This window comes from Nerophis lumbriciformis, linkage group LG38 (assembly GCF_033978685.3).
Source record: "Nerophis lumbriciformis linkage group LG38, RoL_Nlum_v2.1, whole genome shotgun sequence".
NCBI lineage: Eukaryota > Metazoa > Chordata > Actinopteri > Syngnathiformes > Syngnathidae > Nerophis > Nerophis lumbriciformis.
In genome coordinates, this window is record NC_084585.2 from 9,259,112 (window position 1) to 9,280,973 (window position 21,862).

The following is a 21,862-nucleotide window of genomic DNA, read 5'->3' on the forward strand; positions in this document are numbered from 1 at the left end:
TAGCTATACTTGCACACTATTAATGATGTATTGTTTGTGTTTGTTCAGTGATGATCTGCAGCATAATTGCATCTCTACAGGATATAGTGGATCTAATGTATTAGTGAGAGTCCAGTCCATAGTGGATCTAGCATAATATTGTGAGAGTCCAGTCCATAGTGGATCTAACAATATTGTGAGAGTCCAGTCCATAGTAGATCTAACATAATAGTGAGAGTCCAGTCCATAGTGGATCTAACATAATAGTGTGAGTCCAGTCCAAAGTGGATCTAACATAATAGTGAGAGTGCAGTCCATAGTGGATCTAACATAATAGTGTGAGAGTCCAGTCCATAGTGGATCTAACATAATAGTGAGAGTCCCGTCCATAGTGGATCTAACATAATAGTGTGAGTCCAGTCCAAAGTGGATCTAACATAATAGTGAGAGTCCAGTCCATAGTGGATCTAACATAATAGTGAGAGTCCAGTCCATAGTGGATCTAACATAATAGTGTGAGTCCAGTCCATAGTGGATCTAACATAATAGTGAGAGTCCAGTCCATAGTGGATCTAACATAATAGTGTGAGAGTCCAGTCCATAGTGGATCTAACATAATAGTGAGAGTCCCGTCCATAGTGGATCTAACATAATAGTGTGAGTCCAGTCCAAAGTGGATCTAACATAATAGTGAGAGTCCAGTCCATAGTGGATCTAACATAATAGTGAGAGTCCAGTCCATAGTGGATCTAACATAATAGTGAGAGTCCAGTCCATAGTGGATCTAACATAATAGTGTGAGTCCAGTCCAAAGTGGATCTAACATAATAGTGAGAGTGCAGTCCATAGTGGATCTAACATAATAGTGTGAGTCCAGTCCATAGTGGATCTAACATAATAGTGAGAGTCCAGTCCATAGTGGATCTAACATAATAGTGAGAGTGCAGTCCATAGTGGATCTAACATAATAGTGTGAGTCCAGTCCATAGTGGATCTAACATAATAGTGAGAGTCCAGTCCATAGTGGATCTAACATAATATTGTGAAAGTCCAGTCCATAGTGGATCTAACATAATAGTGAGAGTCCAGTCCATAGTGGATCTAACATAATAGTGAGAGTCCAGTCCATAGTGGATCTAACATAATAGTGAGAGTCTAGTCCATAGTGGATCTAACATAATAGTGAGAGTCCACTCCATAGTGGATCTAACACAATAGTGAGAGTCCAGTCCATAGTGGATCTAACATAATAGTGAGAGTCCAGTCCATAGTGGATCTAACATAATGAGAGTCCAGTCCATAGTGGATCTAACATAATAGTGTGAGAGTCCAGTCCATAGTGGCTCTAACATAATAGTGAGAGTCCAGTCCATAGTGGATCTAACATAGTAGTGTGAGAGTCCAGTCCATAGTGGATCTAACATAATAGTGAGAGAGTCCAGTCCATAGTGGATCTAACATAATAGTGTGAGAGTCCAGTCCATAGTGGATCTAACATAATAGTGAGAGTCCAGTCCATAGTGGATCTAACATAATAGTGTGAGAGTCCAGTCCATAGTGGATCTAACATAATAGTGAGAGTCCAGTCCATAGTGGATCTAACATAATAGTGAGAGTCCAGTCCATAGTGGATCTAACATAATAGTGAGAGTCCAGTCCCTAGTGGATCTAACATAATAGTGAGAGTCCAGGCCATAGTGGATCTAACATAATAGTGAGAGTCCAGTCCGTAGTGGATCTAACATAATAGTGAGAGTCCAGTCCATAGTGGATCTAACATAATAGTGTGAGTCCAGTCCATAGTGGATCTAACATAATAGTGAGAGTCCAGTCCATAGTGGATCTAACATAATATTGTGAAAGTCCAGTCCATAGTGGATCTAACATAATATTGTGAAAGTCCAGTCCATAGTGGATCTAACATAATAGTGAGAGTCCAGTCCATAGTGGATCTAACATAATAGTGAGAGTCCAGTCCATAGTGGATCTAACATAATAGTGAGAGTCCAGTCCATAGTGGATCTAACATAATAGTGTGAGTCTAGTCCATAGTGGATCTAACATAATCGTGTGAGAGTCCAGTCCATAGTGGATCTAACATAATAGTGTGAGAGTCCAGTCCATAGTGGATCTAACATAATAGTGTGAGAGTCCAGTCCATAGTGGATCTAACATAGTAGTGTGAGAGTCCAGTCCATAGTGGATCTAACATAACAGTGAGAGTCCAGTCCATAGTGGATCTAACATGTGTGAGAGTTCAGTCCATAGTGGATCTAACATAATAGTGAGAGTTCAGTCTGTAGTGGATCTAGCATAATAGTGAGAGTCCAGTCCATAGTGGATCTAACATAATAGTGAGAGTCCAGTCCATAGTGGATCTAACATAATAGTGAGAGTCCAGTCCATAGTGGATCTAACATAATAGTGTGAGAGTCCAGTCCATAGTGGATCTAACATAATAGTGTGAGAGTCCAGTCCATAGTGGATCTAACATAATAGTGTGAGAGTCCAGTCCATAGTGGATCTAACATAATAGTGAGAGTCCAGTCCATAGTGGATCTAACATAATAGTGAGAGTCCAGTCCATAGTGGATCTAACATAATAGTGAGAGTCCAGTCCATAGTGGATCTAACTGTTAGATCCACTATGGACTGGACTCTCACTATTATGTTAGATTCTAACATAATAGTGAGAGTCCAGTCCATAGTGGATCTAACATAATAGTGTGAGAGTCCAGTCCATAGTGGATCTAACATAATAGTGTGAGAGTCCAGTCCATAGTGGATCTAACATAATAGTGTGAGAGTCCAGTCCATAGTGGATCTAACATAATAGTGAGAGTCCAGTCCATAGTGGATCTAACATAATAGTGAGAGTCCAGTCCATAGTGGATCTAACATAATAGTGAGAGTCCAGTCCATAGTGGATCTAACTGTTAGATCCACTATGGACTGGACTCTCACTATTATGTTAGATTCTAACATAATAGTGAGAGTCCAGTCCATAGTGGATCTAACATAATGAGAGTCCAGTCCATAGTAGAGCTAACATAATAGTGAGAGTCCATAATAGTAAGAGTCTAGTCCATAGTGGATCTAACATAATAGTGAGTGTACAGTCCATAGTGGATCCAACATAATAGTTAGAGTCCAGTCCATAGTGGGGCCAGCAGGAGACCATCCCGAGTGGAGACGGGTCAGCAGCACAGAGATGTCATCAACCGATGCACAGGCGAGCGGTCCACCTTGCGTCCCGACTCAGCACAACATTTATATGACCCAATTTAAACAACCTTCCCTAGTCATGGTGCAGGGGAAAGGGAACAAAATCAACCAGGACATATAAATTCGGCAAACTTGGTCACACAACTTTGCAGATATTATTAAAAACAACTGTCAAAAATGACATGCATTTAAATCCTTTACAAGGGAGAATGGGAAACTCTCCACACGTATCCATATTTGGCAGATATTAGCTGCTTGGTATTTGTGATTGATTCAAAAACCTTACGGAGTTCGTCATGGAAGTAAACAAGGTAGGAGTTGAACTTTCACACTCTTAATATCCAATTATATTATTATATATATCCATCCATCCATTTTCTACCGCTTGTCCATTATACATATATATTATAGTATATATTTAAAGTTAAAGTACCAATGATTGTCACACACACACTAGGTGTGGCGAAATTATTCTCTGCATTTGACCCATCGCCCTTGATCACCCCCTGGGAGGTGAGGGGAGCAGTGAGCAGCAGCGGTGGCCGCGCCCGGGAATAATATTTTGGTGATTTAACCCCCAATTCCAACCCTTGATGCTGAGTGCCAAGCAGGGAGGTAATGGCTCCCATTTTTATAGTCTTTGGTCATATTTATGTAATACATACTTGCCAACCCTCCCGGATTTTCCGGGAGACTCCCGAAATTCAGAGCCTCTCCCGAAAACCTCCCGGGACAAATTTTCTCCCGAAATTCAGGCGGACTCAGGTCCTCCACAATATAAAAAAAGCGTACCTGCCCAATCACGTTATAACTATAGAATGATGGAGGGCGAGTTCTTGGTTTCTTATGTGGGTTTATTGTTAGGCAGTTTCATTAACGTCCTCCCAGCGCGGCGACAACACACAACAACAGCAGTCACGTTTTTGTATACCGTAAAGCAGTTCGTCTGCCGTAAACAGCAATGTTGTGACACTCTTAAACAGGACAATACTGCCATCTAGTGCATTTGATGAAAGCACTTTTGTGCGTGCCACACATCAATGCATCATCAGAGAGGGTGTTCAGCATGGTTCGAAAAATAGTGACAGAGAATAGAACAAGGATGGACCATTCAACCCTTAACTCAACAATGAGTAGATGAGTGTTATGTGTGTGTATGTGTAAATAAATGAACACTGAAATTCAAGTATTTATTTTATATATATATATATATATATGTATATATATATATATATATAAAATAAAAATAAAAAATATATATACATATATAATAAAATAAATATATATATATAGCTAGATATCACTGAACGTCAAGTATTTCCTATATATATATATATAGGAAATACTTGACTTGGTGAATTCTAGCTGTAAATATACTCCTCCCCTTTTAGCCACGCCCCCGTCCCACCCCGACCACGCCCACCCCCTCCCGAAATCAGAGGTCTCAAGGTTGGCAAGTATGATGTAATATATATTAACTTTTTACATGCAGTCGGCCCCCGGACACATTTTTTTCAAGCCCCCCCAGTCAAAACATTTGGACACCCCTAGATGAAAACCTGCGACAAAATCAATGCATTTGTTTCATGTTTAATGTGAGAACACAAACAAAATCCAACCTTTATTTCCCATTTCTATCCAAACGCTGACATGCCCCACTGCTTGATGTCAGTGGGGCATTGTGGGTACTTCTGCATGGCCTCCATGATCTGACTGTGGTCCAGCGCCAGTCTCATCAGCTGATATTCCTTCTGAGTTCTCGCCGAGGAGCCGTCTACGGGTCTGATCAGCTCCAGCTGCTGCAGATGCTCGAAGGCCTGCACACGTCGCTGCTTACTTGCACGCCAGCAGCGATGAAGTGTCGGCACTTACCTTCATGATCACCGCTGGCTCAAAGTTGTACATGGAGTTGGACTTTCTCTGCAGGAACTTCTTAAACTCTAAAAACATGTCGCGGGGTTAGGAAATAAAAGACAAAGTGGATGTGCAGAAGTTGATGATGAGGAGTACCGTTGTGAACCATCTGCAGGTTGAAGGGCTCGCCCTGGTAGACGTCGTTGAGGTGTTTGATGGCGATGACCAGGCACAGCTCCAGGATGGAAAGACCTGCAGGGATGTCAAGTTAAGGCTTCTGCTGCTGGGAAGTCATAAAGTTCAGGTGTGCGTCCCACCATGAAGCATGTTGGACTGGGCGTCGCTGAAACAAAGTCTGCTGGCTTCCAGCACGTCTGCTGGTTTGATGCTGGGATTAACTGCAGACACGCCACTTAAACACAACATCTGCAAGGAAACCAATCAGGTCAATCAACTTATTTATGTTTGTGTTTGTTTTGCTTTTATTGTGCGACTTCACTGCAAAAAGTGAAATCTAAGTAAGATGAAATATCTCAAATAAGGGTGATATTTGCTTATTTTCTGTCTGATAAGATGATTCTTCTCACTAAGCAGATTTTATGTTAGAGTGTTTTACTTGTTTTGGTCCTAAATGATCTCAGTAAGATATTACAGCTTGTTGCTGAGATTTGATGACCTATATTGAGTAAAACATGCTTGAAACTAGAATATCAAGTGTTGCAAAGCTGTGTCATCAACACTCACAAGTATAAAACTACTTTTTTAAAGTCATCATTTCTTACTTCAAGCAAGAAAAAAAAATCATGACTTTGACACAATTGTGTCTCATAATTAAAACAGATGACAGCCAAATGTTTTATTTTCAATGAAACAATAGAAAATATGTACTCATATAGTAGTACAGTTGGCACAGTACAGAAAACTGACAGTTAATATTTAAACATTTAACATGTGACATTTCTAACTATTTTGAACAGAAATAGTTCATACACATTCAGATAAATTCTTCAAAATTACAATTAAACATTTTTTGGCCGGGGGCCGGGCTGTATATATGTTATGGCGTCACATTAGTGCCAAAAATCCGAGCGCATAAAAACTGTTATTGCGCGCTGATTCTCCACTTTGTGCGCGCGTGGTGCCTTTTTGCGCGCGCGCGACGCCTTTCTGCGCGCTCTCTGTGTACTCCTGGCATCTCTCCTCGCGCTCTCATGTTTCTTTTTGGCACTTTAAAGTTAAAGTTAAAGTGATGATTGTCACACACACACTAGGTGTGGCGAGATTATTCTCTGCATTTGACCCATCACCCTTGATCACCCCCTGAGAGGTGAGGGGAGCAGTGGGCAGCAGCGGTGGCCGCGCCCGGGAATCATTTTTGGTGATTTAACCCCCAATTCCAACCCTTGATGCTGAGTGCCAAGCAGGGAGGTAATGGGTCCCATTTTTATAGTCTTTGGTATGACTCGGCCGGGGTTTGAACTCACAACCTACCGATCTAGGGAGGACACTCTAACCACTAGGCCACTTTGGGGGCGGGTATGCTTAGACGGCCCCTTCTTTCTGATTGGTCAGGCGAAAAATGCTGAAAAATGCCGAGCCAATCAGAAGTATAGCAGGGCGGGTCATCGTCAATATGTATCAAGATTTACGGAGGAAGAAGTGGATAAAAAAATGTCGTGCGCTGATGAAGGTTATTTCATACCACATAAACACAATACAGGGTAATACAAAATGTGACCCAAATAAATAATAAGACAACAAACACCATAATCACATCTTTCAGCCAGAACTGGTCCACCAGCAATAACATCCAACCATAACATTATTTTACATTTTCACTTCTTCTTGAACATTTGTTTTCTAGTTTATGGAATTTCTTTTGATTCAGCCATAAAATTAATGAAATAATCTTTGAATTTTGTTTTTAAAATGTTAAAAATAGCTTTTAATAATGTATTCTGAAACAGTTTAAAATAATCAGAGAACTGACTAACACTGACCCTACACAACTATGTTGCACAATTAAGTCTTTTTTTTTTAAAGCGAAAGAGGTAATTTCAACAGGTACAGCATCCTATGTCATATCTACATGTAATAAGATTTGTAACAAGGCAAACCGTTTGTAAATTGTTCGAAAATCGAGCAAGTTATGGTAATGTAATTAGTACATGTACCATTGACATCAATGTAATGATTGAGGCTAGATGTCTGAGGTAAGATGGCTACAACGTTGCTACACTGGAGAATGATTGGTCAGATGAAAAATGCTCACAGCCAATCAGAAAGAAGGGGCCGTCTAAGCATACCCGCCCCCAAAGTGCCAAAAAGAAACATGACAGCGCAAGGAGAGATGCCAGGAGTACACAGAGAGCGCGCAGAAAGGCATCGCGCGCGCGCAGAAAGGCACCGTGCGCGCGCAAAAAAGGCACCACGCGCGCAAAAGGGTGTCTCGTGCGCGCACGAAGTGGAGAATCAGCGCGCGATAACAGTTTTTATGCGCTCGGATTTTTGGCACTAATGTGACGCCATAATATGTGCACTAATTGACTGAAAGAGCACGCACTTGGTGCGATGATGTCATGTTATCCATGGAAAAATGCATTTTTAGACCATATGATTTGCCTGAGCGGCTAGGAGACCCCGAGAGTAACAAGCGCTTGCCTTGTTGCCTTTCCATTAAGAACAATAAATTAGTTTTTAGTATAAGTTTGCTGGTTTCAAGAAATGTAATGCCGAGCGCATATCATTATGTCAAGATAATGGCACTAGCATTTACTTCATTTAAGAATATTTTTCAACATATTGAGCAAAAAGGTCTCATTTTTTTTTCAACCAAGAAAAGTGCACTTGTTATTAGTGAGAATATACTTATTTTAAGGTATTTTTGGGTTCATTGAGGTTAGCTAATTTGACTTGTTTTGGAAAGTCTTGACAAGCCACATTTTCTTGTTCTATTGGCAGATAATTTTGCTTAGTTCAAATAAAATACCCCTCATTTTTGTCATTTCTTTTCTTGTTTTTGAACACTGACTTTTTGCAGTGTACCTGTCCACGATTAATGATACATTATATCAAACTGGTTTTCTAACCACAACAACAATGCATAAATAACCAACTGAGAACGTATGTTAACGTAACATATTATGGTAAGAGTCATTCAAATAACTATAACATATAGAACATGCTATACGTTTACCAAACAATCTGTCACTCCTAATCGCTAAATCCCATGAAATCTTATACGTCTAGTCTCTTACGTGAATGAGATCAATAATATTATTTGATATTTTACGCTAATGTGTTAATCATTTCACACATAAGTCGCTCCTGAGTATAAGTCGCACCCCCGGCCAAACTATGAAAAAAAACTGCGACTGATAGTCCGAAAAATACGGTATATCAAACTGGTTTTCTAACCACATTCAACCCACTTTTCAGCAACACTAGAAATGTCCTAAAATGCTCTCAATGCAGTTTTGGTCAGACTTTAAGTCATTTTAGAACATTTACTACCGTATTTTTCGGATTATAAGTCGCTCCGGAGTATAAGTCGCACCGGCCGAAAATGCATAATAAAGAAGGAAAAAAACATATATAAGTCGCACTGGAGTGTGAGTCGCATTTTTTTTTTTTACCTGTAAATGAAATCTAAACAATTGTTAAAGTGGAACTGCACTTTTTAAAATGTTGCATATCTGTTAGAATAATTGTTTCTAAATTATAACAAAAACTTTGTATTACATTGTGTTCCTGACAAGAAGACAAAAGTCTGTCTTTTGAAACCTACCAAGAGTAAGGCTCGTAAAACTCCACTGTGGGGGGGGGGGGGTATTGTGTTCCTGTGTTCTTTCATGTATGGTAATCAACAGAAATATGTTTTTCTGGCCTAAGGACTTCAAAGCGGAGAGAGGACAGGTACTGCCCAATTTCCAGACGAACTCTTTTTGAAGTATTTTACGAACTCTTTTTGAACTGACCTTTTCTGTGAACTTTTTTGCAACCTTTGTCCTTTGGAAACAGCGGTGGTCAGGTGGTCGGGGAGGGTCCAAAATAAAAGAAGGAGACATGCCATCTTTTGGCAGAGCGTGCTGAGATACTGTGCAAGGGTACAGTGTACAGACGACTCTCCTCAATTGAGTCCAAATTGAATTCTGTCTCTGTTTAATTCTTTGCCTCTTGTCTTGTTTAATTGATGTCATCAGTGTTTGAACCTGACATCTTCATTCAAAATACTTATGTGAGATTTCTAGTTTAATGCATTCTAACTCATAAACAGACATAAATAAAAGTCAGCGAACAATGGAGTCAGGTCGCTCTCTACTATAAAGCGCTCTAAAAACCTTTTAACACCTCTGTAAGTATTTATGTAATATAGTAACATGCAAATTCATATTTAACATGTAATATTTACGTATTTTGCCCATTTTAAGCATTAATTGCAGTTCCGCTTTTAAGTTGTTTTTTGTGGGATCTTAAGACAGAATATTTAGTTTTCTTGAGAGATGATGTTCTCACCAGCAACGTGTGCAAAGAGCGGAAATCTTTACTGGAGTGAAAATGTCTCTGTAGAACTTCCTCCACCGATTTGTCTTCACAAAGACTCTGGGTAAAAAACAAACAAGCAGAAAGGTTTCATTTTTGTGGCACTGGTGTCTGCATGTTTGACTCACCTGGACACTGTCGTTCCAGTCTTCGCTGAACTTCCGGTCTGGAAAGCCGTCCGACAAGCTGAGCTGGGATCGCACTCGGTGGAGGTACTGAGGGAAGGTCAGGCTGCTGAGCAGGTGGATCTGACGGTGGGAAAAACGCGACTTCACTCGCTTTTCCAGCAGCTCCAGGACGTCCTGTGAACGCCCCGTAGACACGTGAGTAAAACCGCAGCAAGGGCGGGCCGGCGTGGACGCCTCACCAGTCTGCAGGTGAGGCCGACCACCGCCACCGGAGATTGTGCCGACTGGGACACGTCCAGCAGGTTGTAGAGCAGCGTCTGGTTCTTGTGATGGGCGAACAGGTCAAACTCATCGAGGACAAACAGGACTGGACGGGTGTTGCTGCGATCGCCTGTGTGAGGACACGTGTCCAAGATGTGTCAAACACGTGTCCAAGATGTGTCAAACTTGTTTCCCAGATGTGTCAAACACGTGTCCGAGATGTGTCAAACACGTGTCCGAGATGTGTCAAACAGGTGTCCCACATGTGTCAAACACGTGTCCAAAATGTGTCAAACACGTGTCCGAGATGTGTCAAACATGTGTCCGAGATGTGTCAAACAGGTGTCCCACATGTGTGAAACACCTGTCCAAAATGTGTCAAACACGTGTCCGAAATGTGTCAAACACGTGTCCGAAATGTGTCAAACACGTGTTCCAGATGTGTCAAACACTTGTCCGGGATGTGTCAAACACGTGTCCGAGATGTGTCAAACACGTGTCCGAGATGTGTCAAACACGTGTCCGAAATGTGTCAAACACGTTTCCGAAATGTGTCAAACACGTGTCCGAGATGTGTCAAACACGTGTCCGAGATGTGTCCGAGATGTGTCAAACACGTGTCCGAGATGTGTCAAACACGTGTCCGAGATGTGTCAAACACGTGTCCGAAATGTGTCAAACACGTGTCCGAGATGTGTCAAACACGTGTCCGAGATGTGTCAAACGCGTGTCCGAGATGTGTCCGAGATGTGTCAAACACATGTCCGAGATGTGTCAAACACGTGTCCGAGATGTGTCAAACGCGTGTCCGAGATGTGTCAAACACGTGTCCGAGATGTGTCAAACACGTGTCCGAAATGTGTCAAACACGTGTCCGAAATGTGTCAAACACATGTCCGAGATGTGTCAAACACGTGTCCGAGATGTGTCAAACGCGTGTCCGAGATGTGTCAAACTTGTTTCCCAGATGTGTCAAACACGTGTCCGAGATGTGTCAAACTTGTTTCCCAGATGTGTCAAACACGTGTCCAAAATGTGTCAAACACGTGTCCGAGATGTGTCAAACACGTGTCCGAGATGTGTCAAACACGTGTCCAAAATGTGTCAAACGCGTGTACGAGATGTGTCAAACGCGTGTACGAGATGTGTCTAACGCGTGTTTGAGATGTGTCTAACGCGTGTACGAGATGTGTCAAACGTGTGTCCGAGATGTGTCAAACACGTGTCCAAGATGTGTCAAACTTGTTTCCCAGATGTGTCAAACACGTGTCCGAGATGTGTCAAACACGTGTCCGAGATGTGTCAAACAGGTGTCCCACATGTGTCAAACACGTGTCCAAAAGGTGTCAAACACGTGTCCGAGATGTGTCAAACACGTGTCCGAGATGTCTCAAACACGTGTGCGAGATGTCTCAAACACGTGTGCGAGATGGGTCAAACACGTGTTCCAGATGTGTCAAACACTTGTCCGGGATGTGTCAAACACGTGTCCGAGATGTGTCAAACACGTGTCCGAGATGTGTCAAACACGTGTCCGAGATGTGTCAAACACGTGTCCGAAATGTGTCAAACACGTGCCCGAGATGTGTCAAACACGTGTCCGAGATGTGTCAAACACGTGTCCGAGATGTGTCAAACGCGTGTCCGAGATGTGTCCGAGATGTGTCAAACACGTGTCCGAAATGTGTCAAACACGTGTCCGAAATGTGTCAAACACATGTCCGAGATGTGTCAAACACGTGTCCGAGATGTGTCAAACACATGTCCGAAATGTGTCAAACACGTGTCCGAGATGTGTCAAACGCGTGTACGAGATGTGTCAAACGCGTGTACGAGATGTGTCTAACGCGTGTTTGAGATGTGTCTAACCCGTGTACGAGATGTGTCAAACACGTGTCCAAGATGTGTCAAACACGTGTCCAAGATGTGTCAAACACGTGTCCAAGATGTGTCAAACACGTGTCCAAGATGTGTCGAACACGTGTCCAAAATGTGTCAAACACGTGTCCAAGATGTGTCAAACACGTGTCCAAGATGTGTCGAACACGTGTCCAAAATGTGTCAAACACGTGTCCAAGATGTGTCAAACACGTGTCCAAGATGTGTCAAACACGTGTCCAAAATGTGTCAAACACGTGTCCAAGATGTGTCAAACACGTGTCCAAGATGTGTCAAACACGTGTCCAAGATGTGTCAAACACGTGTCCAAAATGTGTCAAACACGTGTCTAAGATGTGTCAAACACGTGTCTAAGATGTGTCAAACACGTGTCCAAGATGTGTCAAACACGTGTCAAACAGGTGTCCGAGATGTGTCAAACACGCTTGCATAGCAGCTTGTGTCGTTACTTGACCTTTTCTCAGCGCCTCCAACAGGAAAGCCAAGTTCTCTGCGAAGCTCCCCTAAAAACATCCAAACAACTGTTACAGTTCTGATGAAAAACATGATCCCTCACATATTTCTGCAGTGCTACAGTAACTCAACTTTCGAGCATTTTGCAATAGTACTATTACTCACTGCTCTTCGACATGTTTGAAAGTACATAAAGTTGTATAGTTCTTCAAATATCTCTCATTTTAAAAGTGTATTTTTATTTTTCAACGACATGTTATGAAATTGAAATGTCAAACCTGTGGCGGTTTTTGAGGTGCTAAGCACTAAATTGATCTATAGTTATTCGTTATGGACTAAAATGCACAATATTTTGGTGGGGTTGATGGATCTTAATTTAAATTAATTAATTTAAATTATAATCAGATAATCAAAAACGCAAGTGTGATTAATCTGATTATAAAAACTAATCATAGCAAAAATGAAATGGAAATTTTTGTGTTATTTTTGTGGCACCAAGTCGTCAGTACTCCTGTTTGTACAGCAGAGGGCGCCATTGTATATTGATCCATCGCGTCAGGGTGGATGTACATTAGAGATGCGCGGATAGGCAATTATTTCATCCGCAACCGCATCAGAAAGTCGTCAACCATCCGCCATCCACCCGATGTAACATTTGATCAGAACCGCACCCGCCCGTTGTTATATATCTAATATAGACGATGCAAGGCATTAGTGAGGTTATAAAGCTTTTGCCTGTTAAAGAAAGGAGACTGATCCAATGCAGTGCAGACATTCGCGTGCCACGCTGTCACGACCCAGACGCACACCAGTGCGCAATCATATGGGAGCCGCGCAGAGCGCACCTCCAAGCGCGTCTCGCTGCCGGCGACGGCCGCGTATGAGCCCGACGCTCCAGCGCCATCCATTTTCAGGGCTAGTTGATTCGGCAGGTGGGTTGTTACACACTCCTTAGCGGGTTCCGACTTCCATGGCCACCGTCCAGCTGCTGTCTATATCAACCAGGGTGAGCCCCACCCCTTTCGTGAGCGCACTGCGCGCGGAGTGACCCCTGTTACGCGCCCCCGGCAATGGGGATGGCGGGCAGGTAAGCTGCGCGGGCGGAGCGCGCGGAGTGACCCCTGTTACGAGCCCCCGGCCACGGGGGTGGCGGGCAGGTAAGCTGCTTACCTGCTGCGCGTGACGCCGGCCGCGGCGAAGGCGGACGAGGCGGGGTGTCGGTGCGGTGGTGACCCTGGACGTGCGTCGGGCCCTTCTCGCGGATCGCCTCAGCTACGGCTCCCGGTGGGGCCCTCTCGGGGGAAGGGGCCTCGGTCCCGGACCCCGGTGAGGCGTCCCTTCTCCGCTCCGTAAAAGTGTCCATCTCTTTTTTTTTTTTTCTTCTGTTGTGGCATATGCTGCAGGTGCCTGCTCGTTTTTCGTATGTGGGTAACAACATTTAACTATGTATATATATTTCCGAATTGGTTTAACTGCCACCCGCCTGAATCTATTTAAAATCTAATTTTTTTTTATTTCAACCACCCGACCCGACCCGACCCGACCCGACCCGACCCGACCCGACCCGACCCGACCCGACCCGACCCGACCCGCGGATAAAATCTAATTTTTTTTAAATTTCATCCGGCCGATCCACGGATAATCCGCGGACTCCGCGGTTGTGCCCGCAAACCGCGCATCTCTAATGTTCATACAGTATGTAAAGATATGGCTTTGCTATGTCAGCTGTTTTTTAACCCAATCAAAACATGTGTGTTTGCAACAAGGTATCAACATGTGATATCAGACCATCAGATGGTTTCAGTAACTAGCAGCCCAATGTTTGTAGTTATTTCCCTTGCATCCAGACACTCACAAACACTTTGTCCCCAACAACGTTTTCCAGGTGGAGTTGTCGCGTTATTTCCTTCAGGGCTATTCTGTCATCAGTCTGCAAGAGGCCTGCAACAAACGAGAAGGCAGATGTGTTTCGCTGGACCCACGGAAGAGTTTGCGGTGAGGAAAAAGCGGCCACACACACCGTTGAGTCGGACCTGCAAGAGGTTGTTCTGCACTTCCTTTTCTTGCAGCAGGTCTCGCAACACACACCTGAGGAGCTGCGGACAACAGAGCGCCGCCATGTGTCACTGCCACGTACTGCCGTGACGGCCCGACGCGGGAAATCTCACCGTGGTTTTCCCCGTTCCCCTGGGACCTACGATCAGCACCGAGTTACTCTCCCCGTGGATGGCCGTCCGCTTCAGCAGCTCCAGCAAGTGTCTGGAATGGAAACATTCAATGTGGGGAGAGACACGGCGGTAAAGCACCACGCTCCCCAGCGGAACTGACTTGTGTTGGGCCTCCGACGCCTCCAGTCTGCTGGGAAGTTGCTGGTTGCAAAGTCGTTCTCTCAGACACGTCTGAAGCTGTCAATGAACACACAGTCAGAACCTTCAATACTCTAATAACTAGGGGTGTAACGGTACGTGTATTTGTATTGAACCCTTTCGGTACGGGGGTTTCGGTTCGGTTCGGTTCGGAGGCGAAAATATTAAGTAGCCGCCTCCGCTTCCTTCTGCCTCTGTCAGTCCTCTACACAGCACCCAGCATTGTCCCACCCACACAACCATCTGATTGGTTACAAACAGAGCGGTAACAGCCAATCAGCAGTGCATATTCAGAGCGCATGTAGTGTTTAGCAGGTAAGCATCAGGCAGCGGACTCTCCCCAAATGATAATAAACACCTCCCAGTCAACTACTAGTAACATCACTATGAGCCCGTTGACCTTCTAGAAACAAACGGCAGCTCGGCTCGCTCGCAATGCTGGCTCGAGGTGAAGGCTAATTCGCTTTTAGCGTAACGTTAGCTCATTTCGTGTGTGTGTGTGTTACGGACAGCAAAGCCGTGTCTGTCTGTTATTTCACTTTATCTTTTTCTGTGTTGATTGAGCTGTGTTGAAGCAGCAAAAAAAGGACATTATGTTAAATGAAGAGTTTCTGTCTCTGACAGTTGATATAATAATGTAACTGCATCATTAAGCCTACATGAACTCCATGGTGTTCAGGGATGAATAGTCTCTCCTAGGGATGTCCCGATCCGATATTTGGATCGGATCGGCTGCCGATATTTGCCAAAAATTGCGTATCGGCAAGGCATGGGAAAATGCCGATCCAGATCCAGTTTAAAAAAAAACTCCGGTCCGTGTTTTCCAACGCACCGATTTAAATAATACATTCCACTTTTCTGCTGCTCCGTAACTTCCGTTCCGCATTTTCCAGCACACCTTCAACACATCCACAATTCTCACGCAGTTGCTTTTAGCTGCTGGCATTGCACGACAGGCTCTTCTCACTCTTTCCTGTGTCTCCCTCTCACAGACAGCGAGCGCACCTTCTTACACACGTCACATACGTATACGTCCTCTCCCAGCAGAGAGCGAGGTAGCGGCATGGCTAACGTTAGCTGTGATGCTATCGCAGCCGCTAAGGTGCGCGCCTGCTCAAGCGTCCTCTGCGCACGGCAAATCTATGCCACGCACAAAATCAAATAAAAAAATAAGCGCATAACAATTTTCGACACACGGACACGACAGAGACAACAGTTTTCGTCATCATTGTTCAAATATTGTGACGTCTGTCGAGACGCTTATCTCCATTCAGTGCCACACGCCCACACCATCAAAATGCAGAGGCAGGCAAAAATTTCCACATCAACACCGTATGAAAAATGTTTTGGTTTTTTTAGTTGTGATTTCCTTCTCTACATGAAAGTTTAAAAGTAGCATATATTAATGCAGTATGAAGAAGAATGTTTTAATGTAGACATGCAAGCATTGAAAGAACATTTTGAAAATGAAGACTACATTTCCTGCAAATGGGTGCATTTCTACCCTATATTTTAACTTTAGATTTATTCTCATATCAAACTCTTTTGGCTGTCTTTTTGACACTTACATCCGGCGCCCCCCTCCACACCCTGGATTATAAATAATGTAAATAATTCAGTGTGATTATCTTGTGTGATGACTGTATTATGATGATAGTATATATCTGATAGTATATATCTGTATCATGAATCAATTTAAGTGGACCCCGACTTAAACAAGTTGAAAAACTTATTGGGGTGTTACCATTTAGTGGTCAATTGTACGGAATATGTACTTCACTGTGCAACCTACTAATAAAAGTCTCAATCAATCAATCAAAACACATAGAATCATCATACTGCTGTGATTATATGCATCAAGTGTTCATTCAAGGCTAAGGCAAAATATCGAGATATATATTGTGTATCGCAACATGGCCTTAAAATATCGGAATATTAAAAAAAGGCCATATCGCCCAGCCCTAGTTCAATGATGCCATTTCTGTTTGTCATGTATAATTTTGTCTATTTTGTGTTTATCCTTGAATAAACAGGTCAGTTTCTTGTTACCAACCATTGTGTATTATTCAAACTCCCCTAATTCAGCTGGCTAGTTGTTATCAAGAGTACTAAAACCCTTTTCAACATGATTCTGACAACTAAGTAGGCTAAATAACTTTAAACTTTAATACATGCTCGGATAAGCCAGTATCGGTCAGTATCGGTATCGGATCGGAAATGCAAAAACAATAACGGTATCGGATCGGAAGTGCAAAAACCTGGATCGGGACATCCCTAGTCTCTCCTATTGCTATTGTACCATTTTTTCAGCTATAGTTACATTAATCATTAGTAATGGAGCAGCCTAGTTTTGAATGGCAGGGTCCCTGCTATCACATGTTGATAAAAACATAACATTTACATAATAAATCAACTACAGGCTTCCCAAATGTTGTAATAAATTAAGCATGATGAGTTGACTTGAAACTGTTTAATGTTGCACTTTTTATATGTAGAAGAAAAGTTTTGTCATTTTATTTAATCTGAGCAACAACTTGAGGCAGTTTAATGTTGATTAACGTGGGCAGAATTATTATAGAGTTCCCAATGTTAAAAGGATAAAGCCATTTTTTAAAATTTGGTAAATAAATAACCAAAACATTTAAATTTTTTGTTTTCTTACTGTACCGAAAATGAACCGAACCGTGACCTCTAAACCGAGGTACGTACCGAACCTAAATTTTTGTGTCCCGTTACACCCCTACTAATAATAATACCAATAATAACCATTGTACTACCAATAATAACCATTGTACTACCAATAAGCTGGAATCCTCGACAAAGTCAACCCACCTGTGTGATGCATTCCTTAATTGGCATTGGAGCATCTTTGGACTTGCGTTTGCTCATGATCAGGTGACTACAGGAGGCATGTTAGAATAAAGCAGGTTAAAGTAAGTACATCTGGGATATATGGCAACAGACCAGGATGTGGACCTCAACACGCCTCAAATGGCCAGTGTGTAACAATATAGAGTCTGACCACCCTCAATCCTCTCCATGTTGGCTGTGTGGCAAAATGGGATGCCGGGACTAAACCAGACCTGGGCAAATTAAGGCCTGTTAAGATTTTCTATCTGGCCCGCTGGACTATTCCCAAATCATAAACCTCTAGCTCAGCTGTTCTGGCGACAAATAAGCCGACGACGAGGGGCACCACTGGCTAATACGTCATCGAAAAGGTTCTATAAATTGTGAGTTCAGATATTTAGAGTTTTTCACTTTTAATGTTTTTTGCAATTTTTAATTTTGACAGTGGCACATAAGATACGTTTTAATTGCTGATGCGTTTTGTTTTTTAAATGCACAAGAAAATAACCCGTTTTGTACACTTGTTGACGTGATTCAATGATCAGCAGTGTTGGGACTAACGCGCCGTTATTTTCGGTGGTAACTAGTAGTCTAACGCGTTATTTTTTATATTCAGTAACTCAGTATCGATGCTACATGATGCATTACTGCGCTGTTTTTTATATAGTATCGGCTAGAAACTGAGAAGATCTGAGTGCGTTTTATTGGAGCCGAAGTCAAGTTTCTTAACATAGAGATATTCTCACTACTTTTCTTTTGTCGAGCACAAAGAAAAGAACATTTTAGTTAAATGTAAGTTGTGTCTTGGATCAAAGATCCCATCTACTACCCAAAACAGCAATTCAAATCTGCTGAAACAGCTACAAAAACAACATGCTTCGACGAAGCTAGTAAAGAGAGAGACAGACTCCGATGCCACTTCACCTCCACCTAAGGATTTTAACGGAGGGACTGCTAGCCAGGACAACATTGATAGAGCCATTGCAGCGTATGTGCTAGAAGACATGCAGGCTATTTCTACGGTGGAGTCACCCGCTTTCAGGCAGCTCATTAGCATGATATCGGGCATCAAACAGCAAATGGCATGGAGAACATGTTTTTAATTTTTTGTCATAGAAAAAATACAATCATGTGTGCTTACGGACTATATCCTTGCAGACTGTATTGATATATATTGATACATAATGTAGGAACCAGAATATTAATAACAGAAAGAAACAACCCTTTTGTGTGAATGAGTGTGAATGGGTTGGCGCACTAATTGTAAGTGTATCTTGTATTTTTTATGTTGAGTTAATAAATTTAAAAAAAATTGTTTTTTTTTTTATTTATTTCTTGTGCGGCCCGGTACCTATCGATTCACGGACCGGTACCGGGCCGTGGCCTGGTGGTTGGGGACCATTGATGCATACTTGCCAACCCTCCCGGATTTTCCGGGAGACTCCCGAAATTCAGCGCTTCTACCGAAAACCTCCCGGGACAAATTTTCTCCCGAAAATCTCCCGAAATTCAGGCGGACCTGAGTGACGTGTCGACAGCCTGTTTTCACGTCCACTTTCCCACAACATAAACAGCGCGCCTGCCCAATGACGTTATAACTGTAGAATGATTGAGGGCGAGTTCTTAGTTTCTTATGTGGGTTTATTGTTAGGCAGTTTCATTAACGTCCTCCCAGCGCCGCAACAACACACAACAACAGCAGTCACGTTTCCGTCTGCCGTAAAGCAGTTCGTCTGCCGTAAACAGCAATGTTGTGACACTCTTAAGCAGGGCAATACTGCCATCTACTGTACATGCATATGTGACATTAACTTCTAGGGCTTTTAGAGAGTGCAGTGCACAACTGCGCACACAACAAGGAGACGAAGCAGAATGCATCCTCTGAGAGGGTGTTCAGCATGGTTAGAAAAATAGTGACAGAGAATAGAACAAGGATGGACAATTCAACCCTTAACTCAACAATGAGTAGATGAGTGTTATGTGTGTGTATATGTGTAAATAAATGAACACTGAAATTCAAGTATTTCTCTTTTTATATATATATATATATATATATATATATATATATATATACACATATAGCTAGAATTCACTGAAAGTCAAGTATTTCTTATATATATATATATATACTAAAGATGCGCGGTTTGCGGGCACAACCGCGGAGTCCGCGGATTATCCACGGATCGGGCGGATGAAATTAAAAAAAATTAGATTTTATCCGCGGGTCGGGTCGGGCGGTTGAAATAAAAAAAAATTAGATTTTAAATAGATTCAGGCGGGTGGCAGTTAAACCAATTCGGAAATATATATACATAGTTAAATGTTGTTACCCACATACGAAAAACGAGCAGGCACCTGCTGCATATGCCACAACAGAAGAAAAAAAAAGAAAAGAGATGGACACTTTTACGGAGCGGAGAAGGGACACCTCGCCGGGGTCCGGGACCGAGGCTCCTTCCCCCGAGAGGGCCCCACCGGGAGCCGTAGCTGAGGTGATCCGCGAGAAGGGCCCGACGCACGTCCAGGGTCACCACCGCGCCCACCGCATTGACAACCCGCCTCGTCCGCCTTCGCCGCGGCCGGCGTCACGCGCAGCAGGTAAGCAGCTTACCTGCCCGCCACCCCCGTGGCCGGGGGCTCGTAACAGGGGTCACTCCGCGCGCTCCGCCCGCGCAGCTTACCTGCCCGCCACCCCTGTTACCGGGGGCGCGTAACAGGGGTCACTCCGCGCGCAGTGCGCTCACGAAAGGGGTGGGGCTCACCCTGGTTGATATAGACAGCAGGACGGTGGCCATGGAAGTCGGAACCCGCTAAGGAGTGTGTAACAACCCACCTGCCGAATCAACTAGCCCTGAAAATAGATGGCGCTGGAGCGTCGGGCCCATACCCGGCCGTCGCCGGCAGCGAGACGCGCTTGGAGGCGCGGCTCCCATATGATTGCGCACTGGTGTGCATCTGGGCCGTGACAGCGTGGCACGCGAATGTCTGTGCTGCATTGGATCAGTCTCCTTTCTTTAACAGGCAAAAGCTTTATAACCTCACTAATGCCTTGCATCGTCTATATTAGATATATAACAACGGGCGGGTGCGGGCGGATGCGGTTCTGATTAAATGTTAGGTCGGGTGGATGGCGGATGGTTGACGACTTTCTGATGCGGTTGCGGATGAAATAATTGCCTATCCGCGCATCTCTAATATACATATATGAAATACTTGACTTGGTGAATTCTAGATGTAAATATACTCCTCCTCTCTTAACCACGCCTCCAACCCCCCCACCTCCCGAAATTGGAGGTCTCAAGGTTGGCAAGTATGCATTGATGTACAGTATGTACGGTGCATAGTTCCTGGTTAAATACATGAATAGCAGTGCAGAAGTGCGCAAAATGAAACGCAGTCATTAGTCAAAATGTATCATCTTCTCTCCTTTTTATTCGTCAATTGCAACTAGTTGAGCGCAGCTTCATTATGCACAATACTGACGGCGTATTGATCTGTTCATATAACTGCTCATTATACGTGTACAATGGTGCATTTATCTTCGCTTAGACATCGATTTACAGCATTGTTTATTTTTGTTTTGTTGGACTTTTTGGCACGTTGGTATGAGTCAAAAATCGGAATTATTGTCTTATAAGAAGCCAAACTAGTCCCTTCCGCGTCCGCTTTATGGTATTTTGGTAGTTTTAAGTGCGACATCCGGGTACTTGTAGTGTGAACACAAGCACTGAAGCGGGAATATATAGTTGTGTGAGCTAAACTGGCAACACAATAACCAATAACAACAATAGTAGTATTCGCGTTTTCTAAATCAACACACAAAGCTTACGTTTTAACACCCAAACTCACTCAATAACGACTTTATACAAGACATACCTGCTAGACACGACGTATAAACTTCCGCGGGAAAGAAGTCGAGTGTAGAATGACAACTTCCGGATTTTTACTGCATTTCCGCTGTTGTCTGCCCTGATTGGCTACAACCGCAGGGTGGTGTGCAGGGCGTCACCTGCACTTTCTCAACACATCCACATGATGGCGGTGTCGGCAAACCTTCTTCGTTTCATTGTTTTGGATGTGAAACGTCACTTCAAGTTCACATAAAATCCACAGGGGCCGCAAGTGTTTGTTGTCGCAAACCAGAGTGGGCAAAACTGCGAAATTGTGGTAACGCAGCGTTTCTCAAAGTGTGGGGCGCGCCCCACTGGTGGGGAATAGAGACATGACAGGTGGGGCGCGAGGAACGGGAGGAAATTTCACTTTAAATTTTTTTTTTTAATTATTATATTCTTAGATTATTTTTTT

General features: G+C 43.2%; 1 protein-coding gene across 1 annotated transcript; it reads right to left on the reverse strand.

Moving 5' to 3' along the window:
• Positions 1 to 4,778: 4,778 nt before the first annotated feature.
• Positions 4,779 to 21,510, reverse strand: orc4 (origin recognition complex, subunit 4). Its single transcript, XM_061932400.1, has 14 exons — positions 21,434 to 21,510; positions 17,540 to 17,606; positions 14,670 to 14,746; positions 14,510 to 14,600; positions 14,362 to 14,437; positions 14,197 to 14,282; positions 12,343 to 12,391; positions 9,968 to 10,119; positions 9,729 to 9,902; positions 9,574 to 9,660; positions 5,376 to 5,484; positions 5,215 to 5,310; positions 5,077 to 5,144; positions 4,779 to 5,021 (listed from the first exon to the last, which is right to left on the reverse strand). Exons 2-14 carry the CDS (start codon positions 17,594 to 17,596, stop codon positions 4,839 to 4,841), a joined length of 1,305 nt encoding a protein of 434 aa, XP_061788384.1. The 5' UTR covers positions 17,597 to 17,606; positions 21,434 to 21,510; the 3' UTR covers positions 4,779 to 4,838.
• Between the last annotated feature and the right edge of the window lie 352 nt (positions 21,511 to 21,862).

Excerpts from the sequence above, each read along its gene's own strand:
- orc4 (XM_061932400.1), bottom strand. The coding sequence starts at position 17,596 with ATGAGCAAACGCAAGTCCAAAGATGCTCCAATGCCAATTAAGGAATGC. Across the intron at positions 5,311-5,375 it reads CCAGTCCAACATGCTTCATG|GTCTTTCCATCCTGGAGCTG; the intron begins GTGGGACGCACA and ends ACATCCCTGCAG. Across the intron at positions 5,022-5,076 it reads AGCCAGCGGTGATCATGAAG|GCCTTCGAGCATCTGCAGCA; the intron begins GTAAGTGCCGAC and ends CGACGTGTGCAG.